The following is a 27,439-nucleotide window of genomic DNA, read 5'->3' as shown; positions in this document are numbered from 1 at the left end:
AAATTTGTCTCCTTGCTCATAACCATAAAAGAAACACATATTTATTTATTGCATAAAAGGCGGAGAAAGGAACAAAAAACATATTCAAACAAGATGCTGAAAATAGAAAGTACTATAGTGGTAGATAACACTCCCATTTGTTTATGCATCATTACTCCTCTATTGTTGGGTATGTACTTGGCCCAGGATTTTTATCCTTATTTGCTCCCCATTTCTTGATCATTTCTTGTGTCAAGACTCCCTTGTCGACGAGCGTCTCTATTTCCTTTAACAGTGACCAACAATTCCCTGTTGAATGTCCAGATATTCCCAAGTGAAAATTACAGAAGCTATTTTTGATCATAGCAATGAGCATAAGGCTTTGGTGACACCTTCACCAATCTTGGTGTAATGTATTGACCTTTAACCAATTACAGAAGCTATTTTTGATCATAGCATGAGCATAAGGCTTTGGTGACACCTTCACCAATCTTGGTGTAATGTATTGACCTTTAACCAAATGAGGGTACAAGTCTGAGATAGATTCTTGAAACACCTTCAGAGTTTTTCTCGCTCGCGAGGCTATCACTTTCTTTGATCGTTCTGAACGAATGAATGCTCTCATGTTATCGAGGGGGTTCTGAATACTCATTTCAGCTATAGCTGGGGTAATATTAACCAAATTTCTTAAGTTGTCCTTTGCCTTACTGGTTTTCGAAAAATCTGATATATGTATCTGAGGTGTCTTCTGGGTTATATCTGCCTCATTCTTTCTTAGACCTATAGGCCAATCTCGAATTACATCCATGGGAGCCTTTTGATTTCTTTTCCTATTTTCTTGTGCCCGATATTCTTCATAGGATTAGTTTCTGTGGCAACAACAGTTTCTGAACATTGAACCTTAACCCCCTTTTTTTATCTTGCATTTTGGAATTGCTTGCTCTAAAGGGTCTTGGAAATTTCCCTTAAGGTTACCAGGAACCTTAGCTGAACAATTGGAATTCCAGTATGATTATCCAAGGAACTTCCTTATAGGTCCAATTCTCATTTGGAGGCCACTGTGATTGATCAAGTTGTGGAGTAATTGATCTGGCTGAGAGCATTTTGGATGCAATTTTCACTCCAACAGTGGAAAGGAGGAAATTGAAATCCCTGCACATTATTTTTCTCTTAATCACTCTATAAGTTGGCACCATGTTTAACTGAATAAGACCTCATTGTATTAACCCAGCTTCTTTCTTGACTTTAGTTTGTCAGAGCCTCTTATCTTGCCATTCTTGATAGCCATTTCGATTGATTTCTCCACTTATGATGATATCAGATAAATTATTAGGGACAACCCCTATCATGTGATTAACATAAGGAAATTTTAATATGCTGATGAACAAAGTAGTGAACTCTTTTTCAGTCATGGGATGTACTGAGAAGCAAGTCTTTCCATCGTTGCAACATTGTTCGATCAGGGGCCATATCATTCATGAGCTTGTATTGACCCAAAAAAGCTTGAGCTAAATCCCTCCAAGAACGTATTTGAGTACGTTTTAGCTGATTATACCATCTGGATGCGACCCAGATAAACTGTCTTGGAAACAGTGGATCAACTTTTTCATTCTACATAGTCAGTCATACGACGACAATACAGTGATATGATATGAAGGGCATGTGGTCCCATTATACTTCTCAAAATCTGGAACCTTGAACTTGGTGGAATAACCAGGCCAGGGACCAAACTTAGTTCTTGGCATCAAACCCATAAAATGACTCAATGTCTCTATAGATTTTATCACCTCTTCTATATTTTCTAGTAGTTGAGTGAATTTTTCCTTCTCACTGATTTGTTTAGGTCAATGACCTCATTACTAATACAAATTCATCAGGCTTCAACTCATAAGTAGTAGGACAATCAGTGGGAACGATGCTCCAGCTGATATGGTGAGTTCTTAACAGCGAAGTAAATCGGTGATTGAATTTCCTGGGTATAGAGGTGAACTCAGGAATATGAACAGGTGTAACATCCAAAGAATTCTGGGGTTTTCAACAAGACTCTTCCAGCGGTCTGGTGCTTCTCATCATTTCTTTCATATGTTCAGTAGATCGATATGAGAATTTGTGATATTAGCTTCAATTTGTGCCAACTTGCTCCTTAATTCCTCTTGTATTTCTTTCTGCTCTATCTCAAATTTGGCTAGCCTATCCTCAGTTTCTTAGACATTTTTCTTGGTGTCGTGCTGAGCGTTCTTGCTTTAAAGAAAAACCAAGATCATTTCGTTTGAAATCCTTATTTTAATGAATGAATGTTTTAATGTATTATGACAAAAAAAATGCAAAGATGCCAAAGGCAAATGTAAATACGTGAATGTAATAATAAGAATACAAATGTGCAATACAAAGCAACATGAAAATACAAATGCAAAGATGCCAAATGCAAATGTAAAAATGTAAATGTAAATACAAACGTAAAAATGTACAATGCAAAATACAATGCATGTATGAAAAGGTGTTTACTCAAGAGTGATCATCTTAGAACAGATTTCACTGAACACAAAAGTTTCGGTACATCAAACAAAACTTACATATAGGGATATCTTTCACTTCTAACTTCTCCAAAGCCCAGTTAGCTTCCATTGAGTCTTCAATCTGCTTCATCTCCTTGTAAAGTCAGCTAAATCTATCATTTAAAGACCATATTGCTTGTCTGGACTGCAACTTCTTCCATGACATTCTCTTTCATCTTCTGTGTCATTTCTCGGAGTTGCTCATTTTCCCTTGTAAAAGAACCTTTCTGTCCAAGAAGTTCTTGAATAAGATCCTCATATATGTTGCAGCTCTTTTTCAGCTTGGTGACCCATGTTATCCACTCTTCTGGGGTACTTCCTAGGCCAACATTTTGAAAGGTTTGACTGATCTTCTGAAAATCTTCATGCATGGTTTTCATTTTTGTGCTCCATTTCTTGTTTTGGTCGTTCAAGTCCTTCAAATAACATGCTTGAGCTTCATAAAAATCTCCACTACTCTGAATGTCCCGACTGATACTCTTACCATAGACTGCTTTTGGTATCAATCTGGCAGAATCTTTGTGGAGTACTTTTGGTATTAATATAACTGGTTCTCTGTGTGCAGAACTTCCCTCGATCCTCGTAGTTTCTTCAGGATGTCTTTCCTTGGCCGCATCATATTTTGTTTGATCATAAAACTTTTTATCCATTTACGATTTCTTTCCAATATGATGAACAGTCTTTCAAGTCAACACCTTTTGGTTATGCCATGATCATGTAATGCAAACAAAAGAAATCAATATGAACAGATTAGAACAATGTAATATACATGAAAAAAAATAAAAAAATAGAATAGTTAGTACCAACTAAAAAAAAACTATATATCAATGTATAAATATTAACCTCATGCTTTCTAGTTCCATGCTTTGTTTGGAAAATTTAACTTAACCGCACGATTTCTAGTTCACATGCATTTATTCAGGAAAAAGAAAAGGAAATAAAATAAATTAAAAGCTAGAGCTTATTTCTCCTTTGTGTATACCTACTGACAAAATTTCGGCATAGTTTCAGATCGGGGGAGTTTCTAGGGTTTATTATATGCAGGTTTTCAGTTCTAGGAGTATAGGTACTCGAACTGTCCTTGTTGATGCCCCCTTGGCTATCAAACCCTCGATAGTCCATTACAGACTTAAACGGATCGAGTTCAATCGAGGGGATACATTTCTCTATGACTAACACGGAGAATAAATTCTCACGAAGACATAGAGCATATGAACCCCAAAAGTTACTTGCTAGGTCTGACACGGAGAATAATTCTCACGAATACGTCGCTTTCACTCCCACTTAAAAGGGACAAACTCAATATAGAGCTTTATGTTATGCAAGTGTTGTGTGTGAGGAGAAATGTTAAAACCTCTAACAAACAAATAAAATAATTCTTGAATATAATAAATAAATAAAATAAAAAATAATAATATATAAAATAATAATAAGTAATAAAAAATTTGAAAGAAAAGAATTAAAAATTAAATATATGAATTTTTAATTTCTAACTGATAGAGACAATTTACAATTGATTTTAAAGTTTGACTAAGTCCCCAGCAGAGTCGCCAAGCTGTCGTAACCAGTTTTCGTCCGGGCACGAAATATTTACTTGACAGGAAAAGTGATGTGAATAAATAGTTTTGAAAATAATTTGGGAGTCGCCATCGGCCTTTTGGGTCAGGTAGGTCGAATACCTAAAAAATATCTTTTAAAAGAGTTTTTAAGAAAACATCAATTAAAAGATAAACTGATATGCGTTTTAACCAAAAATTCGTTCTTTTTAATAATAAAAAAGGATTCGTGGTCGGTTACGTTTAGGGAAGGATTAGCACCCCTACAACGCCCAAAATTGGTACTTTTTAATTATAAATTGTCTCTATTATTAAAATTTAAAAAATTCAAAATATATTTAATTTATAATCATATTATTTTAAAATTTATTTATTTATTTAAAATATCAGAAAAGGACTTCTAGGTGCCTTAAGACAGCTCTTTTTAATATTAAAAATAAATAAATATTAAAAATGTAATAATTTTTCATAAAAGTGATTAAATAAAACTAAATTATAATTTTTAATTTAAGCAAATATATATATATATATATATATATATATTATATATATATATATATATATATTTACATGACTAAGATAATAATTAAAGTAATAATTTAAACATATTAAAATTAAAAGGATAATAATAAAATAAATTGCAATCTAATAATGAATAAAATAAATAAAATTAAAACTATAATATAAAACACTTAACGTTATATTAATAATAAAATACCATCTATAAATATAAGAAAAGCAATCTTTGTAAATGAATAGAATAAATACTAAAAGAAATTTATGTTTTAATAAATAGTTATATAATAAAGTCAAATAGTATTAATGTATATTATGATTAAAATGGATGAAATGGAAAGTAAATTTAAGATACCAATTATAAATAAATGCAAAGAAAAATAAAGTCAAAGATACCAACATCAAGATTACAAGTAATTAAGGAAAATGAAACATTAAAGGTGAATTAATCTGTTATGAATAGTTAATTGACAACAAATTTGGGAAAGTATTAAAAACAAAGATAATTTAAATTAAAACAATTAAATCATATTCATATAAAATTCATAGTCAACGTTGAGAATTTATAAAAATTAGTGATTAATTTATAAAATATCAAAATTAAGGGACATTATTCGAAATACCATAAAGCCTAAATATTATCAGTATAATTTAACCTATATAATTATATGGGACTAAAATTAAATTTGTTTAAAATTAAAAGGATTAATCATGGTATTTTACCTTAAGCATGTAAATATACAGATAATGATTAAAATAGAATAAAATAAAATTCGAAGATAATATTAATATGTTCATAACTTGATTTCAGTGGCAAAAATGAAAGTTTATAAACTTCAGATGACTGTGCGTTTATTTTAACTATTTTGAAATTACACCCAGACCCCTCATCAAAACGACGCCGTTTTGATGAGGGTATAAATACCCTAAAAATCGGCTCCCTTGAGCCATTTCTTTCATTTTCCATTTCAGCTTCTCTCTAGGAGAGAGAAGCTCTTCTCTCTAAAACAGAGAGGGAGACCATCGGCCGGCAGCCGTGCTCCGGTACCGTCGACCACCGCCGCCGGCCACCGTCGCCTTTGGCCGGAAAACACAAAATTTCCCCAAAATATAGATCCGAGTGATCTCAACCCAAATCTGACCCTCGTTTATCCTAAAAAGCTATGTATTTTCGCAAATCTAAAGAAATACCTTTGGTATTTCGATTTTAACGGTGGCTCGTATGGGTGCGTGGGAAAGCCGGTGATGGCGTGGCTTCCTCGGTAAGTATCTCTCTATTTTTTATTTTGATATTTGATGGATTTTGGTGGCTGTTTGGCTTTCTGGCTTCCTTGTTCTCCTCTCCGTTTTTTTTTCTTTCTTTGCTCTGTGTCTTGGTTGCTCTCTTTTTTCTTTCTGGTTGTTTGTTGTCCCCCTTTTCTTTTTTCAAGTTGGGGTGGTGGCTTTTATAGCCACCACCGTTGTAGCCGTCGGACCGGTCCGAAGAGGGGGTCTCGGTGAGTCATCGGACTACCAGTGGTGACTCACCCCGTAGCCGTGGCGTGGACGGCTGGCGTTGGAGCTTCTGGAGCGTTCGGTTGGGGACGTGGCAGCGGCGGAGGCGGTGAGATAGCAACGGCGGCCGCATGTCCCTAGGGTATCAGACCCTAGGGTTTCCATCTGGGGCAATCTGGACCGTTGGATCGTGCCAGATCCAACGGTTGTGATGAGGCGGCTGGTTTAGATTAGGGTTAGGAAACCCTAACTAGAAACCCAAATGTTTAGGGTTTCTGGTTTGATTTGGACCGGTTCTGGTTTGTTTGTAACTGGGCCGGTCCAGTTGTAATTGGTCTGTAATTATTATTTATAATAATAATAATAATAATAATAATAATAATATGGATAAAAAATTAATATCTTCACGGAGTATCACATTATTCCTCTTAATTGATAGAATATTATAAAGTTACTTAATCTGAGATCTAACAATTTGTTTTCAGCGTTAGAGACTTACCATTTCATCATGTCATATATATAAGGCTTTAGAGCGATAGTGACAAATCGTATGGTGTTACTGTTTTTCTTTTATAACGTCGTCTGGGATTTAAACTCTAATGAAGTATCGCATTGTTCCTCTTAATTAACAGAATATTATTAAGTTACTTAAGCTGAAATCTAACAATTTGTTTTCACCGTTAGAGGCTTACCATTTCGTCATATTTAGAGGGATAGTAACAAATCGTATAGTGTTACTGTTTTTTCTTTATAACATCGTCTGGGATTTAAGCTTTAACGAAGTATCACATTGTTCTTCTTATTAATAGAATATTATTAAGTTACTTAATCTGAGATTTAACAATTTGTTTTCATCGTTAGAGACTTGTTATTTCGTCATGTATATAAAATTTAGAGTGATGGTGACAAATCTTATGGTGTTACTGATGACTTCAAAGAAGAGCATCAAGGCTGTGTGAGATAGGAGAGGATTGAAGCGATGTAATTTGAAATAAAAGATCTACTGTTGAATCGGGATGTATCGTGAGAGGAGTTTAATTTCAGTATTCCTTCTAATCAGGATGGAAACCTACATGATTTTACCTTCCTCTATTTTAAAGGTCAAGTTTCATCTTTTTCATGAAGATCTTCTCATGCACGTATAGCAATTTGTTTTAAAGGTCGGTTTCATATTTCCCAAAGCACGTATCTATACGTTTATAATCGAAGGCATTTGCTGAAGTAGCTATACGTGCTTTAGGAAAGGGAATTAGAGTTCTTCGTTTTCTTGTACAGCTGTTGAAAGTGCAGTAAAAAGTCAATGATTTGAATTTCTTGAATCAACCAAACCACTTGATATTCCGGCTTCCAAAGCCATTCATTCTGATCAAGGAAAAAAAGTTGAACATGAATTGGATTCTTAGATTTAGAACTGAGTCAACAAAGTACTTCCATTACAACAAAGATAAACAAACAGAATTCAAAACAATGAAAAGCAACATATATATATATGTATTCCCACCCCATTCTAAAAGGGTATTTGCAGAGTTCGTCTTATATCACATTTTGGTTTTGCTGGACCGATCACGTACAACCCCTTCCTCATCAACATCATTGAAAGTTTTCAAGGTAGCATCAATGGCTCCTGCCGGGGATTCTCCTCCACCGAAACCACCACAGAAAATGGCGGCGGCACGTAACTCTTCGAAATAAGCACCGGAACAAATCCATTGTACAATGTCTCCACAATCCTCGGACTTGCAACTTCGTAACCACTCGAACAAATGCAGTACTTACTATTTCTCATCATATCATGGTAATTAACACCTTTCAGAAGGTATTTATGTACCTTAATGTCTTCATCCTTTCCTTCCCAATGCTCGAGTAGGACGGGTCTTATTGGACCTTGAACCCCTCCAGCAAAGAATGCCAAGATACTACGCTGAGAAGCCGATGGTCCCCCGATCAAACCGGTTAATTTGTCATTTAAGAGATTGATTTCTGGAATCGAGACATCCTTAACTGGCTTGAGTCTTTCGGAAGTGTTTGCATTGCATAGAGCTTGAATGGAGTTCCATACAAGGTAAGGAAGTGAAAAGCTAGCCAGAGGCCCCTGCATATAAAACCAACCAAACCTCAAGCTCGAATTTGAATCAACTACGATCATGATGCTGAAATGATACAAAGCTAACCCAATCGTGACAGGCGACTATGAAATAATTGGCACCGTGGTTTCGATTCCAGAAAGGGTATTTCTGCGCAACGAGATTGATGTATGCAACGACGGTCCTTCGAACGGGACTAAAATCACAGGTGTCGCGCGGGAAAACGAATCGGACCATCTTTGCTACACTGAATGGGAGGTAAAAGACATGAGCTTTGTGGGGATCATTAGTTTGAAATTTGGAATCAACATCCATCTGATAAATGAAATTTCCTTCCATGGAATATATGCTCTTGCAAGGACCATCATGAAACACTGGAGGCTCCCCTTCTTTGTAAAGAAAGACCTTGAATTGTTTCTCCATTTCCTGGTGCTCCTGTATATTATAGATTAAAACTACTTAGAAGTCGCGAATGTTCGTAATCGAATCGAAGGGTACACAAAGACAGAGCCAAGATTCCAATCAAAGGGAGTAAAATATAACTAACCATAAAAAATGGGGCAAAGTATAACTAAAATGAAACTGCAAGGATTCTTGTCAATTTTTGTATGATTTCATTTCCAAGTGGGCATTTTATATACACTCAGCTTTGTGTTATTAGATGGGATCTAAAAAGCGTCTTGTCATTTGTCAATGTACTTAATCACTCTTATTGGATAACCCTACTCTTCATAATTAACCAAAACGAAACATTATCTACATCTAACATCAATTTCTTTCATGTTATGTCCCTCTCTATTTTGTTATTTTCTGAATAAAAAACATCAATATTCTTCATTTCATTATTTTCCTCTTCACTTTTAGAGATGTATTTCAAAATTTGTCCTCCATTCAAATTTTAAGAGTTTATCTCAACATAAAATCTTATGTCTTTCTTGATTATAATCTTATATCCGCTTTTGGTTATAATTTCAAGCAAGTTAAGGGCGAAAAGAAGAGATGTAAATAGATAGAGATACCTGTGGAAGGCCATGGAATCCCAATACATAGCTTCTGTAGGGATATAGTCAGGATCCTGTAATTGGCTCCCGCCTTTAGCTTCTTTTATGGCGGATCGAGCTCTTTGTAGCCCTGCTTCGACCTTATCCAATTCGGTTTGAACTTGTTTGCTTTGTTTCAAGGGGAGACCTATTGATTCATTTTGCGATATTGTCGAAGCATTTCCTGCCGGGTTCAGGGTAATGTTTAAGCCATCTTCCTTTCTTTCATTCTGCACCATTAAGCCAATATGGATCATTTCTACTAATTTCTGAGAATAATTGCAAATGTTGAAATATGAGTGCAATTACTTAAAACAAACAAACAATGGGGTAAGCTTCAGATTATAGGTCTGACCAACCAACACAACTTCCAAGACTTCAAAATGGGAAATAGAACACTATACTTCTCATATGACATACCAAATTTCAAGCAGTTGATAAGGGGATAATGATAACAAAAGGGAAGAACTTGATGATTAAAGAGTTTTTAACAATAATTATTTTATGATTAATCCCAAATATGCACAGCAGCAGGCAATTATAGATGCTGACGATGATAAGCATTATATTTGAAGGAATCTAACAGTAACGAAGAAAGGACAGATACCACTACTTGTTGAATTTTCGTCACTGCTTCAACAGCATGTAGCAGTGAAGCTGAGCGGTTAACCGCCGCTTCTCCTAGGCTGCTCCCAACATCCATCGTCTTCACCGCCGCGGAAAGCAGTTCCATTGCTTCTTCAGTCCTTTCAGCAGGCGCAGCTGAATCAAGCTTATCGATTCCATTTGCGGCAGCAGCAGAGGTGGAAGAAGAGAGGCTTGATATCAAATCCCAAGTTGAGTTTCTCGGGACCAGAACAAAAACAACGAATGATGCCAGAATCAGTGGAATTATAAAGAACAAAAACTTGATTTTTGATGATGAAGAAGAAGATGATGGTGTTGGTGTTGTTAAAAAAACAACATGCTGACCAACTTTGACCCATCTTGAGAGGAATTTTACATTATCTTAACGGATTTGTATCTGAATTGTAAAATCTGTAGTGGTAAGTGAAGAAATAGGTGGAGATGAAAGGAGTGAAATATGCTTTCAGAGCTCATGCCAAGCGTCCCCTTTATTCCATGCAAATTTTCCATCTTCCAATGCCACCCCTCTCCCGTCACCGATTCTCTATTTAATTCTCCCTTCACGCTCCTTTCTGAACGCGCGTATCCTGCTCTGTTTTCGGATGATCCTCTGCCTGCGTCTGTTACTAATTGTGGTTTCATTTAATAAATGTACATAAGAATAAATTTAAGCTAAGTATAAATTATATGAATAAAAATCATATTTGTTTTTATAAGTCTAAAGGAGATGAACTTTTTCATCCATTATATATATTTTGATTACGAACAGTAAAAAAGAAGTAAGCTAGTACCAGAATTCCGGATTCCTAGTGCTCCAAAGGGCAATCAGCAGTGAACAAACATCGCACCTCCTCCCACGGTGTAGGGAGGTCTGAACACCAAAAGGTAACGCCCATACTATCTTTACCAAACCCTCAACGATCTGATTACGTTCCCTCGATACAAAGTTCGGGTTCTAATCTAGTCGGATCAAGTTACAATACAAGGTACTAGCGACGAAACTCTATCTATTTCTTCTTCTCGTAGAAGCAGTTTTAAAAATTCTTTACTATCTATTTCAACCACAATATTTTATATTCCGAGGTCCTTCGCCATTCAAGACTAGTAAGCACTCCCTGTAGTTCGGCTTCCAATATCAAACAACGACTTTCGTAGAGCTTGAAATCCAAGCTTCATTAGAGTCACGCAGTATTCCGTCACGAGCTGTCATTCCCGTCTCATTTTTCCTTGCACCTTTTCATCCATTATATTACTAATTATATATTGATATGTTTGACAAGGAAGAAGGAAAAATTGAAAGAAAATTATATATAGTTTTTATTTATTGTTTGATAAAGTTATAAGTAAAAGTAAATAAATCTAAACTGTAAAAAATACATTTTAAATTAATTTAACTCTTTTTCATACTAAAAAAATAACTCTCTTTCATATTATCTTTTTATATTTTTTTCACATTGAAATGATTTCTTTTACACTAAGAATAAAAAAGTAACTTTTTCGTATTTTTCTTCTCACACTTCTTTTCTTACTAAACACAGAGCAGTTATTTTTTTCCATACCCTGTTTGTTAGTTATTTACAACTTTAAAAATGTTTAAAGAAAATTTAAAAATAATGAGAGTACTACTCAAGTTAAAAAGATAAAGTTCAAATGGATGGAAGAGATGGATGACATATTGTTAAAAAAAGGACATGAAATTAAAGACTGTTGTTAAAATTGATGATCGATCAAATTTGCTCTTGAAATTTTAGGAGTTTTATTTTAAAAATATATATTATTTTATTTTAAATCTATTTTATATGCACAAACTTGAATTTAGGGGATGAATTTTTATATATTTTACTTTTATATAATTGACTTATTTTTTTTATCATATCATATTTTAAAAATTCATTTTATTTATATTATATTTCTATATTTATTTTCCAATTTTAAATTCATAAAAAAAGATGGTTATATTATAATTTGGTTTTCTATAATTAAATTCCTTAAACTTAATTTAAACAAAAAATCTTATTCTAATACATATATCAATACAGTTCTAGGTTTCAAACTAAATTATGTAATGTATAATATAATCATAAAATCAAATATATAATATAAATATTTTTCATACCTATATTTTTCTTCTCTTCCAATGTTTCCTCTAACTTTTCATCGTCCTCATTTTCTTTCCTCTCTACAAGAGGAAACCTTAATTTCCAAGTCTAAAACCTTCATGTACAAGAATGGAGTTGTAAATATGGCACCATACAAACAGATTATGAGAGCAACAAGCTTACAAGATGACAGCTTTTTCAACTGATTTTGAGAAATCACCATCAACATAGTAGTACAAGTCCTTTAAAGCATGAAGCTCACACACACACACACGCACACGCACACATACACACATATATATATATATATATATATATATATATGTGAATTTCAGACATAAAAGTAAAGCGTACATGGCAAGAGAAACTAGTCATCTAATATGGCCAACTGTAACCAAAACCCTAACCACTCTTATTGCAAAAACTCCCATAAATTACAAAAATGATTTCAGGAATGTGGCCATCACCTGCTATTCCAGTAGCAGTTTAAGAGGATTGGAAGCCCCTCCGCGAATGATGCTTTAACATGTGCATTAGGAACGTGACTACTGTTGGAACCAAATCTGATCAATGCATCAAAAGTTGAAAATTCTCGTCATTGTTTACCACTACGTAGTCATATCCGAGGCTATCAGCACGGCGGACAAACTCCTCCTCCTCACTCTTTGAGACTTGAATCCCGACTAGAACATTTGCTCCTGTTTCACCCTGTTGGATGGAATAACTCAGGATTGATATTTGCTTCAATAAAAAAAGGAAATTAGAAAAAGATTCTTTAGATGCTAACCTGACCACGATAATGGAACAAACTAATATTCCAGCGTGGACTAAAAGTGTCTAAGAACTTCATCAAAGCACCAGGCCTCTCCGGGAAAACAAACTGGCATAGAACCTCATTTTCAACATTTGATCTGCCTCCCATCTGAAAGAGATGAATACAGAGAATTAATAAAGGCAAAAATCAGGTAAACTGACAAAAAGTTAATGATAGTTACCAAATACCGCAAGTGGTCTTTAACCAAATCACTTGCTGTAAGATTGAAAGTTCTAAGCTGAGAAGATTCCATCCTCTGCTTCATTGCTTCAAGTTCAGAAACCGTGTGAACACCAACACTGCAAACAGCATTGATGGATAACGGAGCGCTCTCAATTCACATATTTCTGAATAACAAATCATCCCTTGAACAACAAACTAACATGAAAGATAGCCATGGATATTAACAATCCTAAACATGTATGATCTTTTTGTATTTTGTTAGAAACAAAAACAGACCGATAACTAACCTGTACAAAACTACGGCTCCTTTATCAGAACTACATCTATACTTGAACTCAGTGATATTCATAGGCCCCACCTGTCAATCCCATGATTTAATGATTATTTTTACTAATTATTTACAAGTACAAATGAACAAAATTGATAATTTGTAGAAAGGTCCAAATTATATAAATTGCAGAGAAATACCAGTTCACAAAATTGTTTGAAGCTTCCAGGCTCCTCCGGCAAAACAGTTGCAAGCACTGCCTCCTGTTGTCTACCCACATTAGCCAGTTCAGTAACCACTCTAAGCTTATCAAAATTCATGTTTGCACCACTAGTTATTGCTACAACACTCTTCCCCTTAATGCCGTAGTATTTGCAATATGCTTCGGCTCCTGCAAGAGCTAGGGCACCTGCCGGTTCAAGAATGCTCCTCTTCTCTTCAAACATATCCTGCAACACAAACAGTGCAAGTTGTAAATCCCTAAGCATCCCAAGAGCCATGGACTAATTAGATGAACGTCATCAGGTGTCCAGTGGACACGAAATGCACCAGTCATACAGAAGGGAGAAAATGAGGGAGAAAAAAACATAATAAGAGCTTCTAACATCTTTATGGTTGAGAACAAATAATTAGAGAACAAATTATAAAGTACACGGGCCACTCACTTTTCCCACAAGATTAATAATAGCACATCAGCAAAAATGCATCTAAAATTCAAGTCAAAACCCAAAATTTGAGAGACAAATCAGAACCTGTTTACCTTCGTTTGAGCCAAAGGCACATCCTAATTCTGAAAATACTACACGTAAGGTTTGCGTAGTTCAAAAGACAAAACTGTATCATACAAGGACAGAAACACTAAAAGTACAACCGAAGTAAGGTCTGATTGTGATGTCCAGTCTTTTAACAATTGATAGGAGAAAAAGGAAAAGCCAAAGTGAATCAATGCAAAATTTGAAACATCAACGACCATACCTTAATAGAGGCACAAATAGCATCACGGCTTACAAGAACAACACCATCCACCAATTCCCTACATATGCGGAAGGTTTCTTCACCAACCTCCTTAACAGCTACTCCATCTGCAAAGCCTCCAACCTTGTCCAGCATCACTCTTTCACCATGATGCAGTGACAATGCCATTGCATTTGCATCAAAAGGCTCCACTCCGATAATTTTCACCTGTAAAATAATACGACACTTAGTGCTGTGGATGAAATGATGAATTAAGTCATGTCGCATGCAACATGCTTGCACAGTGTAATTTCAGACAAAAGTAAACAAAAGAAAAGAAGTTTAAATAAGCTAAAAGCCTGAACTACTGATATAAAAAACAATTTCATTTTTGGTTTGGGGGGAGGGGAATATGAAAGTGAATTGATACTTAAGTTCTTGCAATAGTATAACATAAGGTTTCAGTTATGCACTTGACAAGTGTGCTGGAGGTAAGGTCTCTTGTAACACCAGACATTACTAGAAAGTAAAAAGTATTTAAAAGAAGCTTGATGGCCTATTAATAGCCAAACACAGGAAAATGATGCATGCTTCTATCTCTCCAACTGTTCTAATTCATATTTTTCCGTAAGGCAATACTGCATCAACACATAACACCAATAGGAAACTTTCCTAAGACAGTTTCATCTGAACAGAATGTCTGTCATGCTATGTCGACAGGGGAGCCCAGAAATGAAATAAGCTGCCACAGAATTGGAAATAAGAAGATTAAAGCAAGTCCATATAGCAGCAACCATCTCAAAGATCAGCTTTAACCAAAAAAGCAATTAAATTGTGTCTTGGAATTACATATGATGGTTCAACACTCGAGAGGTATGAAAAAGGAAAGAAATCAAGGATCATGACGTGGCATGCACTTGTCATCTACTAAGAACTATGCCAAGCTCCAGCATAATGAAATAGCAGATGCTTACAAGAAGAAACAACATACCTCTGGGGAAACCCTCTTTACATAAGCAGAAATACCTGCTATAAGCCCACCACCACCAACAGGTACAAAGATTGCATGCAATGGGCCTAGTGTTTGGCGCACAATCTCCATCCCAACAGTGCCTTGTCCAATAATAACGTCTGGATGATCAAATGGCGGTACAAACGTGAGACCTTCCTCTTTAGCCCTTTTCTTAGCATATGCTTGTGCCTCATCATAAGAATCTCCAATAAGAACAACGGTTGCACCCAACCTCTCAACAGATTGCCACTGCAAAATAAGAAATCCCCGCTCAACTTTAGAAATCTTATAAGCGATGTAATCAATAATACATGAAAATCACAAAAAAAGGGTACCTTAATTTCTGGAGTAGTAACAGGCATAGCAATAACAGCATGACATCCGAGTCTCTTGGCAGAAAATGCAACCCCTTGGGCATGATTTCCTGCTGATGAACAAATAACCCCTCTTTCTAATTGTTCCTTGGGAAGCTTTGCCATCATATTATAAGCTCCACGAAGCTTAAAAGAGAAAACCTGAAAATTTGAAACATCGAATCTGTAAGCACTTCATCTGAATGAATATGAAAAAGCATACACCTCCAAAACATGTCAAAGTTCCTCTTTCAAGTTTATACGCAACTACAAAAGTAAAACGTTTCCGTTCTGGCTATTCATTAACATATTCCACTGAAAAAAGACAATTCAACTAAAAATCATGCGAATATTTACTCGCAACAAAAATGTATCTCAAGTACATAAATCAAAATCAAGAAGAGCTAAATTCAAGCTGGAAAAGGAAAAGACAAAAAACTCTATCAAGCTCAATAAAAGTAAAGCAAAAGCATAGATTATAAACAGTCCTAATCTGCCAAAATCCCACTAATCATAGAAACAATTATCATTAGAAATGAAAACAACAGCCAACAAAAGTCATCACATCCAAAGAAATATAAACTAAAAACCAAAAAATAATCTTTTTTCTTACAGGCTGCAAGTCTTCTCTCTTGAGCCAAACTTGATTGCCCAATCGTTCGGACAGCTTAGTCGCCAACTGTAACGGTGACTCGATCGCCACATCGTAAACCTTGGACGACAATATATTTGTTAAATACTCCATCGCATTTATTACGTCCCCATTTCCTTCATCCATCGAACGTTCAGGTGAAGCACCTAAGTACCCTGACGGATACTGCAGGGAATTACTAGGCACCTTCTTTCTCGGCGCGGAAGGAGCGGCTGCAATGCTCGACGTGGACGACGAAAGGACAGCGTTCTCGCCAGAAGTAACGGTCGGATAAGAGATCTCAGCCGTCGGTTTTGACACGGCGGCTCTGATCCAAGGCAGGTTGGGATTACCTTTCTTTGAAATATAGGGGCCAAGAAAGGATGTTTGTGGGACACTCTGTTTGTGGCGGAGTAGGAGTGGCTGAGGCGGCGTGAGGCGGAGAGCCTCCATTGTCTTTCAATTTTTCTGAAAAATTAAGATGAAAAAACAAAAGGTAAAAGCGAAAATGCGTTCTCTAAGTCAGTCGGCCATGGAGGGACCTTATATATACGAGGGTTTTTTTCCTCCTTTTTTGTTGTTGAGCAATTTTGCACTGTACAAAGCTGCCAATAAATATTTAATAATTGATGCGTGGTTTGAATGAAGCAGCCCTATTACTACAGCTAAAAAGATAAAAATAACTTATTTCTTTTATTTTATCGGATATATTACGCCGGCGGTCAAATAACTAATAGTATATTTACATATTAGTCCTTATATTATGAAAACTTACAACTTCATCATTCCACTAATCTACTTCTTATATTTAGTCACCCCTCATTACAACATCATTATTAGTACCTTCAATGGAGAAACATTAAACTTGAACGGGATATCGTTTAGAGAACTAACAGAATCTGCTGTTGGAGCAGCATTAAGGAACCTGACCAGCAGAAGAACGATGCAACATGAAATTAGACAAATAGTTTATTGCAAAAATCAGATACACCATAAAAAAGAAAAATTACTGAATTGCAATATATTGAAGGCAGATGCAGCAACTTGAGGAACTTTAGTATGTAAACCTTGCCCCATCTCAACACCACCGTGTGTAATAAAACAGTTCCATCGGTGTAGACATTAACAAGAGCTCCAGCCTACAGTGATTGAAAAGATACTTTAAAAAAAATCTGGTCATTGAGATAAACACGATTATGAATGAAATACAGCGAAAGAGAAATCCCCCATATTTTTCATAGCATACACATGTTGCTTCTTTCATATACTATGTACAAGTATTAACTTTATTTGTATTGTTATAATTTTAAGCAGGAAAGCTGTAGTCATCTTGACAAGCAACAGAAATACATGCATGTTACTCGATTAAATAACTTAGTTGTAAATGATACGACCCGATTAAAGAACTTAGTTGTAAATGATACGCATATTTTGTTGGAATCATGGAAACACCATGCTTCTTCCACCGGTTATGAAGATTAAATTCATCAACTTCTTCTCGAACCTTCAGAAAGTCGCAAGATGCTTTCTGCTCTTTCCAGACCTGAGCCAGAGTACAGTGTTCTAATTGTTGACCGTAATGCATTATTGATCCTTCGCCTTGAAAGTTAATCTCCTCGGAATACAGTGTTTCTTGAAAAATTAGTGAAGCAAACATTTCCAAAATCTCTGACATTTGGTATCTCATAGACATTGTCCGAGTGAAACATAGCACGCTCAAGTACCCCAGGGGAATGATCCAGTGAATTTCCAGCATTATTGTATATTTCAAGATCCAAAGCCAATGCTTTTCCCTTGTAAATCAAACCTATATGAAGTAATTTTATTCTACTGTTATACAATATTGAAATGTTTCCGTAGATTGATTCATCATGTTATGGAACTTAATAGGCAGTACCTTGTAGTTTCTGAGAAAGCTGTAGCGCTGCCCTGTTGTAATCATGTCTATGTCTCTATCCAGTTTCAAGTTCAGTGGCCTATTCATCAGATAAGATGGCACAGCAGCAGCGGCAGCAATGAAAGCTGATCTAGTCTCCTTCCCACCGAATTCACCACCAACCCTTTTAGTTTTACAAACTATTTTTGACATAGGAAAACCAAGAATGATGTAAAGAGAAGACATAAGATAAAGCATTTAGTCAACAGAGACTCTTGGTGCCTCTTTTGGTGCCCCCACTAATTATTTTTCCGATACGTAGATTAGTCTATTAACTCATCATTAACAGATTTATGCCGTTAACATCTATTGATATTTTTTCCAGAAAAAAATCCTTTCTCAGTTAATATCATTTTCAAGTATGAGTTAACAATTCTAGTATATGAGGTGAATAGAAGAAACACAAGTAATGAAGTTATAAGTTTTGGCAATCTTACTTGAGTGGCCGAAATCATATGAACTTCATTACCACAGTCCATTGTCCAAACTAAGTTGGTCTTTGTCTCCATGTAGAAGTGTTCTTGACCTCCCACTCGAACTTTCCCCTCTATGATATTTTCACATTCATCTGTTTGGAAACATAGATCTACATCTCCTTTACTCATAAACTTCTGTGAGTTGGGATGAAAACTTTTGCACTGATTGAATCCTCTATTGACAAGATTGCTGGGAGCTCTTCATACTCCACATGAACTTTTCCAGCGGCTAGTTTAGTGTTCTCATGAGTATCAGCCACCACAATTCCTATAACATGTATAAATTTTCCAGTGCAATGTGCTTACGGAAACATATCGGGGAATTCATTCGGCTCTCCCCTGATTAGTATGAGTAGATTACTAAAGTTCAGCGTAAAAAGTTATCTCAAGTTTCCACCGGATGCCACATCTGATGTACCTTTTGTAATGAAAGGTTGAAGGTTGGTTTTAGTTGCTTTCTCAAGCACCTAAAGGAACCTCTATCTGTCCTCTCAAGGTTTGCCAAGGATTCTCACTAAAAATTGTTTAACTATCTAAATTGTATTCAATAAGCTTATTTACCTGCCCCACACAAGTGACAAATTCTGAAGCAAATAGCTCCTCATCCAAGACAACTGGTCCGATTTTATTACTGCCAGGAACATCCTTGGCAAAGAAGATACCGGTAAATCCATGTGAAGACTTGGCCCCTAAATCATCGATGGATAATATTCGAGATAATCTTGGAGGACATGGTATATTCTGCCTCTCCAGTAACCTGAAGTACATGGTACCATGAACACTGTCATGAAGATAATCTTGGAGATAAAACTCAGTGAAAGTGTAAGAATCAAAAGCATTTAGCCTAATAAAAAAAAAACAAAGAGAGAAAAAGAACCGAACAGAACCTGGAAGAGTACTACTTAATTTCTCAGCCATTATCCACTACAAGAAAAAAATCATACGCATATGTTTATGCAAGCAAGCATCAACAAGGTACAAACATGTGAACAGTTACAAAGCATCAGAAACTAGCATACTTTTAAAAGCAAATGTAACCAGAACCCTTCAATTTGTACTCTCCACTTAAAACTGGTTTAAATAACCTTGGAAATTACAAACCTAGTAGTAAGGAGTAGCTTGTGAATTTGCATACCTGATTTCATAGTCCTGACTTGCAACCAATAGTGAGCGGTGAAATTACTTGATGGCTGGCAAATGAGATAATGGTACATTTTCCTTCATGGATTTCTTTCCCTCAATTTGATCAGAAACCCAAAGGAAGAATTTAAAGAAGAAGCTAAGGATCAAAGATCTTCGAAACTCCACCATCCCACCAGGAGCATCTTCCTTGAGCATAATATCGGTGGATCTGAAACACCTATCTAAAACAGCCACTCTTCACCTTTCTCCTCCAGACAGACACACATTCCAGCATTCACAATGGAAATATCATCATCCCTTCTATGTGCATGGTTAAATTCTTTAACTTATTCAAAGGGCCTAGTCCAAGGTAAGAATATTGGCTACCCCGCCAATTAAGAAATTTTCTGCAAGAGTAGTTCTAACATTCCCATTGCAACCGATGCAAGAGAATAAATTTTCTTCATTGGCCACCCCGCCATAAGCAACCGATGCATCTGAAACAGACACTCTTCACCTTTCTCCTCCAAACAGGCACACATTCCAGCATTCACAATGGCAATATCATCATCCCTTCTATGTGCATGGTTAAATTCTTTGACTTATTCAAAGGGCCTAGTCCAAGGTAAGAATATTGACAATAATATTTCATTACCATTTAGATCCACTTTACGGTAGCCAATGAAGAAATTTTCTGCAAAAGTAGTTCTAAGATTCCCATTGCAGTTAATGATTCAAAATTTTGCTCTAGCAGCCATCCAGAGTGGGTTCATGTCTGAAATTGGACTAGCCGTACACACATTTCTTATTTGTGCCCCAGAAAACCACTTTAACTACTCAATGAAGGCTTTGCATGCTGATTTTTCATGAGTCGGGCGTCTAGTCACAACCGCTCGAAATAACTTCAAAAGCTCGGTCAATCGTACTGCAACACCTATCTCTATTCCATAATCCTTAACATTTAAAATATTGAGTTCAGGAACATGTGCAACGGAGATCAAAACTTGATATGGAATTCTCTTCAGCCTCATCTAGACACCGACTTCAGTATTACCTACTAACAATTTTGCAGTTGGATATTTCTCCTTCAACTCAAGCACATCTTTAATTATTAAGGGACGATACCATTTAAGCTCTCCCAGTCCACTCAAATTTAAAGGAGTTAATTTCCTTCGTAACAGCTCAGGAGGTGTTTCACTTGACCGCAACAACGCATACAATGACACGATGAATCCAGGAGTGCAAAATCCACACTGGGAGCCATGAGAACTTGCCAATGATTCCTGCAGAAATCTAAGAAAATAATAACGAATAATGGAACATTCTTTCCTTTAAGAACTCTTGTTGGTATAATGTTATATATAGAATTAAGGCACTACTAAGAGCAGACCAACAGAAGAAGAAACGTTTATTACTTGTATGGGGTGCAATCCACGTTTGCGGTTCCCAACTCTCTCCACTGTAACAGCATGCATTCCTTCAACGAAATTAGCAGGAGTCAAGCATGCATTGACAGCATAATACCTGAAACAAGTTTTCAAAGAATTTATGTTAATCAGATTCTGAGAAATGATGGAAAGCTTTAAGTTATATCATCAGCAGAAAGAAAGCAGATAAAAGACTCACATTCATTTCTTCATCTTTCTATCGTAATGAGAAATCATCACAGTGCAAACCCCCACAACCACCTTCACCGCAGCCAAGTTTTGTTCCTGTCAATCCAACATCTTTACTAACGAAAATAACCTGATTAGGTTTTTGCTACTTTACTTTTGATTAAAACATAAAAACATTTAAACGGAGAAGGGAGAATGAAGACAAAAATGAATAGGATAAAACATAAACTCGTAACTTATTAAGAAAGAACATGTTGAACATCCTACTTGTGAGAACTCGTGAAGAAAAAGAACTTTTCACTCTAATTCGACTCTTATCTATTAATAAATCTAGCTCGGGTGTATATTTTATACACACCCAGTTTGAAGTTGAACATATATAGCTTAACTTGGAGTTGAACTCATTGAAGCTGGTTCTTGGAAGAGTTTTGGTGTGATGTCACCGAGTTATAATTGAATGAGAATGTTAGTTATTAGATATTGGCTCAAAACTTTAATTAATTGAATTTTATTATAATTATAATGGTTAAATATTATTTTTATTTGATAAATTCTAAATCAATCTTAATCATACTTAGAGAGGAGGGGAATGATAATTCTAGGAGAAGGAGGCGATTTCCCCCAAAAATCACCCTGACAAACTTTATTTACCTGTCAGACACACTTTTATCTTTATTTACCGATCTAACACCCTTTGCAGGAAGGCGCGGCTCATACACCGCGCATTGAGAAACATGAAAAAATCAGGTGCTAGTTTTATAAATATTTTTAAAATGATGTCAAATATGTAATTAATTTATGTTAGGGTGCTATTTGTATAAAACATCAACTTTATTTATTTATTTTTTGTGTGATATTATTTTTTAACAACATTTAATAATTTTTTGACTTTTAAAATTAATTGTTTAAAATTTTAAAAATATCAAAATAAACTTTTAATTATAATTGAGAGATCAAATGAATTATTATTCATTTTTTTTAAAAATCAATAAAAATGCAATAAAAAAATTAAAAGTGAATAAAATTCAACAAAAAAAAGAATGTAAAGCTAAAAAATATCACCTCTTTATTGAGGGATTATTTTTCTAATATTAATTTTAAAAAATATTAAATTCTAATTTTATTAAAAAATGAATAAACATTATTAATTGTTGTTAAAAATTAATAATTAATGAATAATAATTCATTTGATCCCTCAATTATAATTAAAAGTTTATTTTATATTTTTATATTTTTAAACAATTAATTTTAAAAGTCAATAAAATTTTCAAAAATATATGAAATTTACATTTTTTTTAAATTATAAAATATTTATTATCATCATCATCATTTGTAAAAGAAATAATGGTTATAAAACTTTTATAAAATTTTTCATACTTTAAAATACTTACCCTCAAAGTTTTCCTATACTAGATTATACTTATTGTGTAATTTCATGCAAAGATTAAAATAATTTTATTAAAAATGAATAAACATTATTAACTGTTGTTAAAAATAATAATTAATGAATAATAATTCATTTGATCCCTCAATTGTAATTAAAAGTTTATTTATTTATTTTACATTTTTAAACAATTAATTTTAAAAGTCAGTAAATTTTTCAAAAATATATGAAATTTATTGTAACACCCCCAACCCGTACCCGACCTGGATACGAGTCTGAGGTGTCACATTGACTTTTCAAACTTTGACTCGTGACAAAATTCAAAGAAAATTTAAAACTTCCATTAAAGTAAAAGCGATTTAGTTACATAATTTGACCACAATAACCAAAATCGATCATAGCATATTTAACTCAATCAATTAATACATGCTAACTATATTCAAAATAACAAAAAAATCATTTAACTCATCTATTTTATGATCTGAAATCTTGTAAGGGAGATGCTGACCTGTCTTGCTCCTCACAGCTTCTATATTCACTTTCTGTAACTTGCGTGTGAAAAACTCACACGCTAAGTCGATGACTTAGTGAGGCATAAAGAAAACACATCTAATGGAATTCATACCCACTAATCATGCATGACCGTTTTATGCTATTAAATCATACAACTCATTTATATATACATCAACATATATTCATGTATATTATGTAACAAATATCATAACCCCTATCACACATATATCATATCATGCAATTCATATCACACATCATATACATATATCACATACATTGTTCTCATATCACCAACATGTTTATCCTTACTAATTCCCTTGTCATGACTTCAATTCCGTCATATGAGCATATAATGAACATAAACATATAATATATATTTTAATATACCACAATACATTACTAATTTCTATAGTCATATAATACATAAACACATAGCATCTCATATCACCATGACATATATGCACTTGTATCATGTCATTAGAAATACACATATCATTATATCAAATTATGTTCTCTTTTCAAAGCCCATGTACACATGTGAGAACTATAGATATGTGAGTCTATAGAGGTTGTGCACTATGCTGTCACCACAGCTCGTATAATTGCACCAAAGTGCCACGTAGAATTACACCGGAGTGCCGCGTAGAATTGCACCGTAATACTATATAATAATATCCATAAGGACCACATATCATTCCTTAAGAATCATATACATATACTAGGGATCAAGTATGTGTCTCACAAGACTTCACACATGTTCCAAAGAATACATATATGTCCCGAAGGACCGCGTAGACCCTCGACTCTTGGCATGCCAACTATACCCCTAGCTCTCATGACACATAACATGGGCATTAATATTTCTGTTAACATACATTCACATATACACATAGTCATGTAGTCCTTTCACATAGCTCATTGTTATATAAATCACATATCCCATATACATATAAACACATGGTTCACTTACGCGTAGAACATATTCATATAATCACATAGTCATATAATATTTCATATAACATATATTTTCTCTTTCATATATCTTATATCATGTATCATAACTTGTGATCATATAATCATGTTACTTATAATCACATAACTTCTACTCATAGGGTTCAACATCATTAAACTTAGTTCATTTTTTCATATTATCATACATTTATATATTCTTATCTGTCCTATCAATAACCTATAAATTTACTCATATTCTCATATATCCTATTTAATATAATTTGTATAGTAATACTCTATAATTGTATCATATAATGATTTTACCCAAGTACTCCTTTATAAAGTTTATATTACAGGTTCAATTAGTCTCATTCTATCTTATAAATAATTTCCACTTATTTTATATCATTTTCCCTTTCCACTCACATAAACCATCTATTTATTTAGTTCAATTTCTCATGACTTCCACAATACTCTTTAATAAAACTTTGTAGCTCTTCACTTTAATACATAAACCATAGTTTCCTTTAATTTATCAATCTTCCCTATATAACTTATGTATCCTTATTTATGTTTATGCCCTCGAATTTATACTATCCACGTAGAGTCTCCTAACATTTCTCGTATAATCATTTATACCATATCATATGACTTATACTTGATTATCTTATTCTCTCATGTTCATTTCATTTCTTATGACTCTATCATATAACTTATTCCATGTTTTTCCATTATTACATAATAAAGTTTTACATAAATCATATAGCATATACAAAGCATATCATTATCTTTAGTCATGCATATATACAATCAATGTAATACAGATAATCACATATAATTATAACCAACACATAATCATGTTCATGACTTCATGCATATTACTCTAGGAAATAGACTCATCACAAGTCTTATTTCCATTAAACACTACATGTCACTAGTATGCACTCACCTTGGCCTCACTAATCAATTCCAATCTCTTATCATTCCCTTGATCGATCTTACTTGCCAAATGTTCTGGAATTGCTTTACGCTCAGAATCTACATAAATGTACATTTAAGGTAATCATTAAATACATATATCTTGTAATTTGATACTAGCAACTTAAACGAACTTATTAAACCAATATTCATATTTTTCCTTTAGGGGGAATCAATTCCCTCCTGTGGGGGAATCGGTTCCCCTATGAGATTCTGGAATTTCTGGTTCGCTTGAGGGGTATCGATTCCCCATTGAATGGGTACCGATTCCCCTTGAATGGGTACCAATTCCCCTTGCCCAGAAATCATATTTTCAACACGAAATTTACTTCATTTCATCTTAAACACTTCATATTTCTACCTCTTCTATATACTAAACTCAAACACACATACTTAAGCCCATTTGTACTCATTTAATCCATCTTAATTCTCAAAATCCTCTCCTCTTAATGAAATTCAAGAATTATACTCAAATTTCAACATGTTCTAAATTCCTTTATATCACTCCAAATCTCTTAATTCAACTATTGACAAGTCAAATTCAACTTAAAATTCAACTTATCAACTTTATTTCAAGATTTCATTCAAAAACTCAAAATCTTTATTCTATTTCTCCTATACCTTTCATCTTGTTGTTTTAGAACCAATTAAGCTTTCCTTAAGCTTAATTACCATCCAATGATCAAAACCCAACCTTTAATTGAACAAATAATCAACTAATGAAGAAACTTACCTTTGCCCTTGAGCTCTTATGGGAGGAGAAAGAAGAAAGGAAGAATAGATGAAATGTTTTCATCTTTCACGTTTTAATCTCCTATTAAAGGGGATAAAAATATCTTTTATTATCAAATGACCATTTGCCCTTTACTACTTTGGATAATTACTAAAAACTTCCATGGATTATCTCCACATAAATCATTGAACTTTTCAACTTTTCCACTTTAATCACCAAATTCTGAAATTTTACAATTTAGTCACTAACCCATAATTTGGGATGTTACATTTATAATTTTTTTAAATTATAAAATATTTATTATCATCATCATTATCATCATTTTGTAAAAGAAATACTAGTTATAAAACTTTTATAAAATTATTCATATTTTAAAATACTTATCCTCAAAGTTTTCCTATATTAGATTATACGTATTGTGTAATTTCTTGCAAAATCAAAATAATTTTATTAAAAATGAATAAACATTATTGGCTATTGTTAAAAATAATAATTAATGAATAATAATTCATTTGATCCCTCAATTGTAATTAAAAGTTTATTTTAATATTTTTATATTTTTAAACAATTAATTTTAAAAATCAATATTTTTTTAAAAAAATATATATGAAATTTATAATTTGTTAAATTATAAAATATTTATTATTATCATCATCATCATTTTGTAAAAGAAATACTAGTTATAAAATTATTCATATTTTAAAATACTTACCCTCAAAGTTTTCCTATATTAGATTATATGTATTGTGTAATTTCATGCAAAAATCAAAATTTATCGAGTTATAAAATAATTTGTAAAAGAATATTTAAAGATTTTAATGTAGAATTTTTTTTTCACACACAAAAAATAAATAAATAAAGTTGACATGTTTACATAAATAACACCCTAATATAAATTAATTACATATTAGATATCATTTTAAAAATATTTACAAAAATAGCATCTGGTTTTTACATGTTTCACAAGGCGCGGTGCATGAGCCGCGCCTTACTCCACGTGGCGCCAGATCAACGTAAGGCGTGGTGGATAGGTCGCGTCTTCCTGCAAAGTGTGTTAAATCGGTAAATAAAGATGAAAAGGTGTTTGCCAGGTAAATAAAGTTGTTCAGTGTAATTTTTGGGGAAAATCGCCGGAGAATGAATGAGAGTGCTCCTAGTAGATCTATAACTCATGACCTAATGGTTAAATATTATTGGTAATTAAGTTTATTTAACAAATAAATACTTATTTTAGTCCATAATCTTTAGAGTAAGTGTTTAAAAAGCCCTAAGTTAGCACTCCTATCTCTCTTAGGTTGTGGGTTTAATACTCATTTGCTTCACAAAATTCTACTTCCCTTCCTTAAGCAGAATTGTTCAAAAAATAATAAATAAATACTTATTTCAGACAAGAAATTTTATGAAATTGGGTTTCTTCGTGATCAAGTATTTAACTCTATAAATATAAAGTAAATCTTAATTTCTAAAATTATGAGAGATAATTATTTTAGAGATATGTGATCTTTTTGTAGTTTTTAAATTTTTAGGGCTTACGTTGCATAGATAAGGTATGTAAATATATTCAA

At 33.8% G+C, this 27,439-nt stretch overlaps 2 protein-coding genes and 1 pseudogene across 3 annotated transcripts; all 3 read right to left on the bottom strand.

Annotated features, from left to right (window-relative positions):
* Nucleotides 1–7,703: 7,703 nt before the first annotated feature.
* Nucleotides 7,704–9,481, bottom strand: LOC120146521 (probable glycosyltransferase At5g03795). Its single transcript, XM_039160051.1, has 3 exons — nucleotides 9,101–9,481; nucleotides 8,272–8,619; nucleotides 7,704–8,192 (listed from the first exon to the last, which is right to left on the bottom strand). The coding sequence occupies exons 1-3, from the start codon at nucleotides 9,479–9,481 to the stop codon at nucleotides 7,704–7,706; spliced, it is 1,218 nt and encodes a 405-aa protein (XP_039015982.1).
* Nucleotides 9,482–12,293: 2,812 nt separating this feature from the next.
* LOC120146542 (threonine dehydratase biosynthetic, chloroplastic-like) lies at nucleotides 12,294–16,690 on the bottom strand. Of its 2 annotated transcripts, none has more exons than XM_039160068.1 (9): nucleotides 16,148–16,690; nucleotides 15,517–15,696; nucleotides 15,161–15,430; nucleotides 14,191–14,397; nucleotides 13,416–13,694; nucleotides 13,235–13,305; nucleotides 12,946–13,063; nucleotides 12,738–12,872; nucleotides 12,294–12,658 (listed from the first exon to the last, which is right to left on the bottom strand). In XM_039160068.1, exons 1-9 carry the CDS (start codon nucleotides 16,616–16,618, stop codon nucleotides 12,518–12,520), a joined length of 1,872 nt encoding a protein of 623 aa, XP_039015999.1. In that variant the 5' UTR covers nucleotides 16,619–16,690; the 3' UTR covers nucleotides 12,294–12,517. The 2 variants fall into 2 exon arrangements, with proteins under 2 accessions (XP_039015999.1, XP_039016000.1); XM_039160069.1 differs by having other exon boundaries at nucleotides 12,299–12,658; nucleotides 13,416–13,664; nucleotides 16,148–16,686.
* LOC120146520 overlaps nucleotides 16,625–27,439 on the bottom strand; it is a 24,776-nt pseudogene continuing 13,961 nt past the window's right edge.

The sequence above is a fragment of the Hibiscus syriacus genome, unplaced genomic scaffold (assembly GCF_006381635.1).
Source record: "Hibiscus syriacus cultivar Baekdansim isolate YM2019G1 unplaced genomic scaffold, ASM638163v2 tig00110929_pilon, whole genome shotgun sequence".
In the NCBI taxonomy this organism is placed as follows: Eukaryota; Viridiplantae; Streptophyta; class Magnoliopsida; order Malvales; family Malvaceae; genus Hibiscus; species Hibiscus syriacus.
This window is presented reverse-complemented; position numbering and strand designations above follow the sequence as displayed.

Excerpts from the sequence above, each read along its gene's own strand:
- LOC120146521 (XM_039160051.1), bottom strand. The coding sequence starts at position 9,481 with ATGATCCATATTGGCTTAATGGTGCAGAATGAAAGAAAGGAAGATGGC. Across the intron at positions 8,620-9,100 it reads AGAAAGACATAAGATTTTAT|GAGCACCAGGAAATGGAGAA; the intron begins GTTGAGATAAAC and ends TATAATATACAG. Across the intron at positions 8,193-8,271 it reads TAGTCGCCTGTCACGATTGG|GGGCCTCTGGCTAGCTTTTC; the intron begins GTTAGCTTTGTA and ends TTTTATATGCAG.
- LOC120146542 (XM_039160068.1), bottom strand. The coding sequence starts at position 16,618 with ATGGAGGCTCTCCGCCTCACGCCGCCTCAGCCACTCCTACTCCGCCAC. Across the intron at positions 13,695-14,190 it reads CTATTTGTGCCTCTATTAAG|GATTTACAACTTGCACTGTT; the intron begins GTATGGTCGTTG and ends GGGATGCTTAGG. Across the intron at positions 12,873-12,945 it reads AAGACCACTTGCGGTATTTG|ATGGGAGGCAGATCAAATGT; the intron begins GTAACTATCATT and ends CATCTCTTTCAG.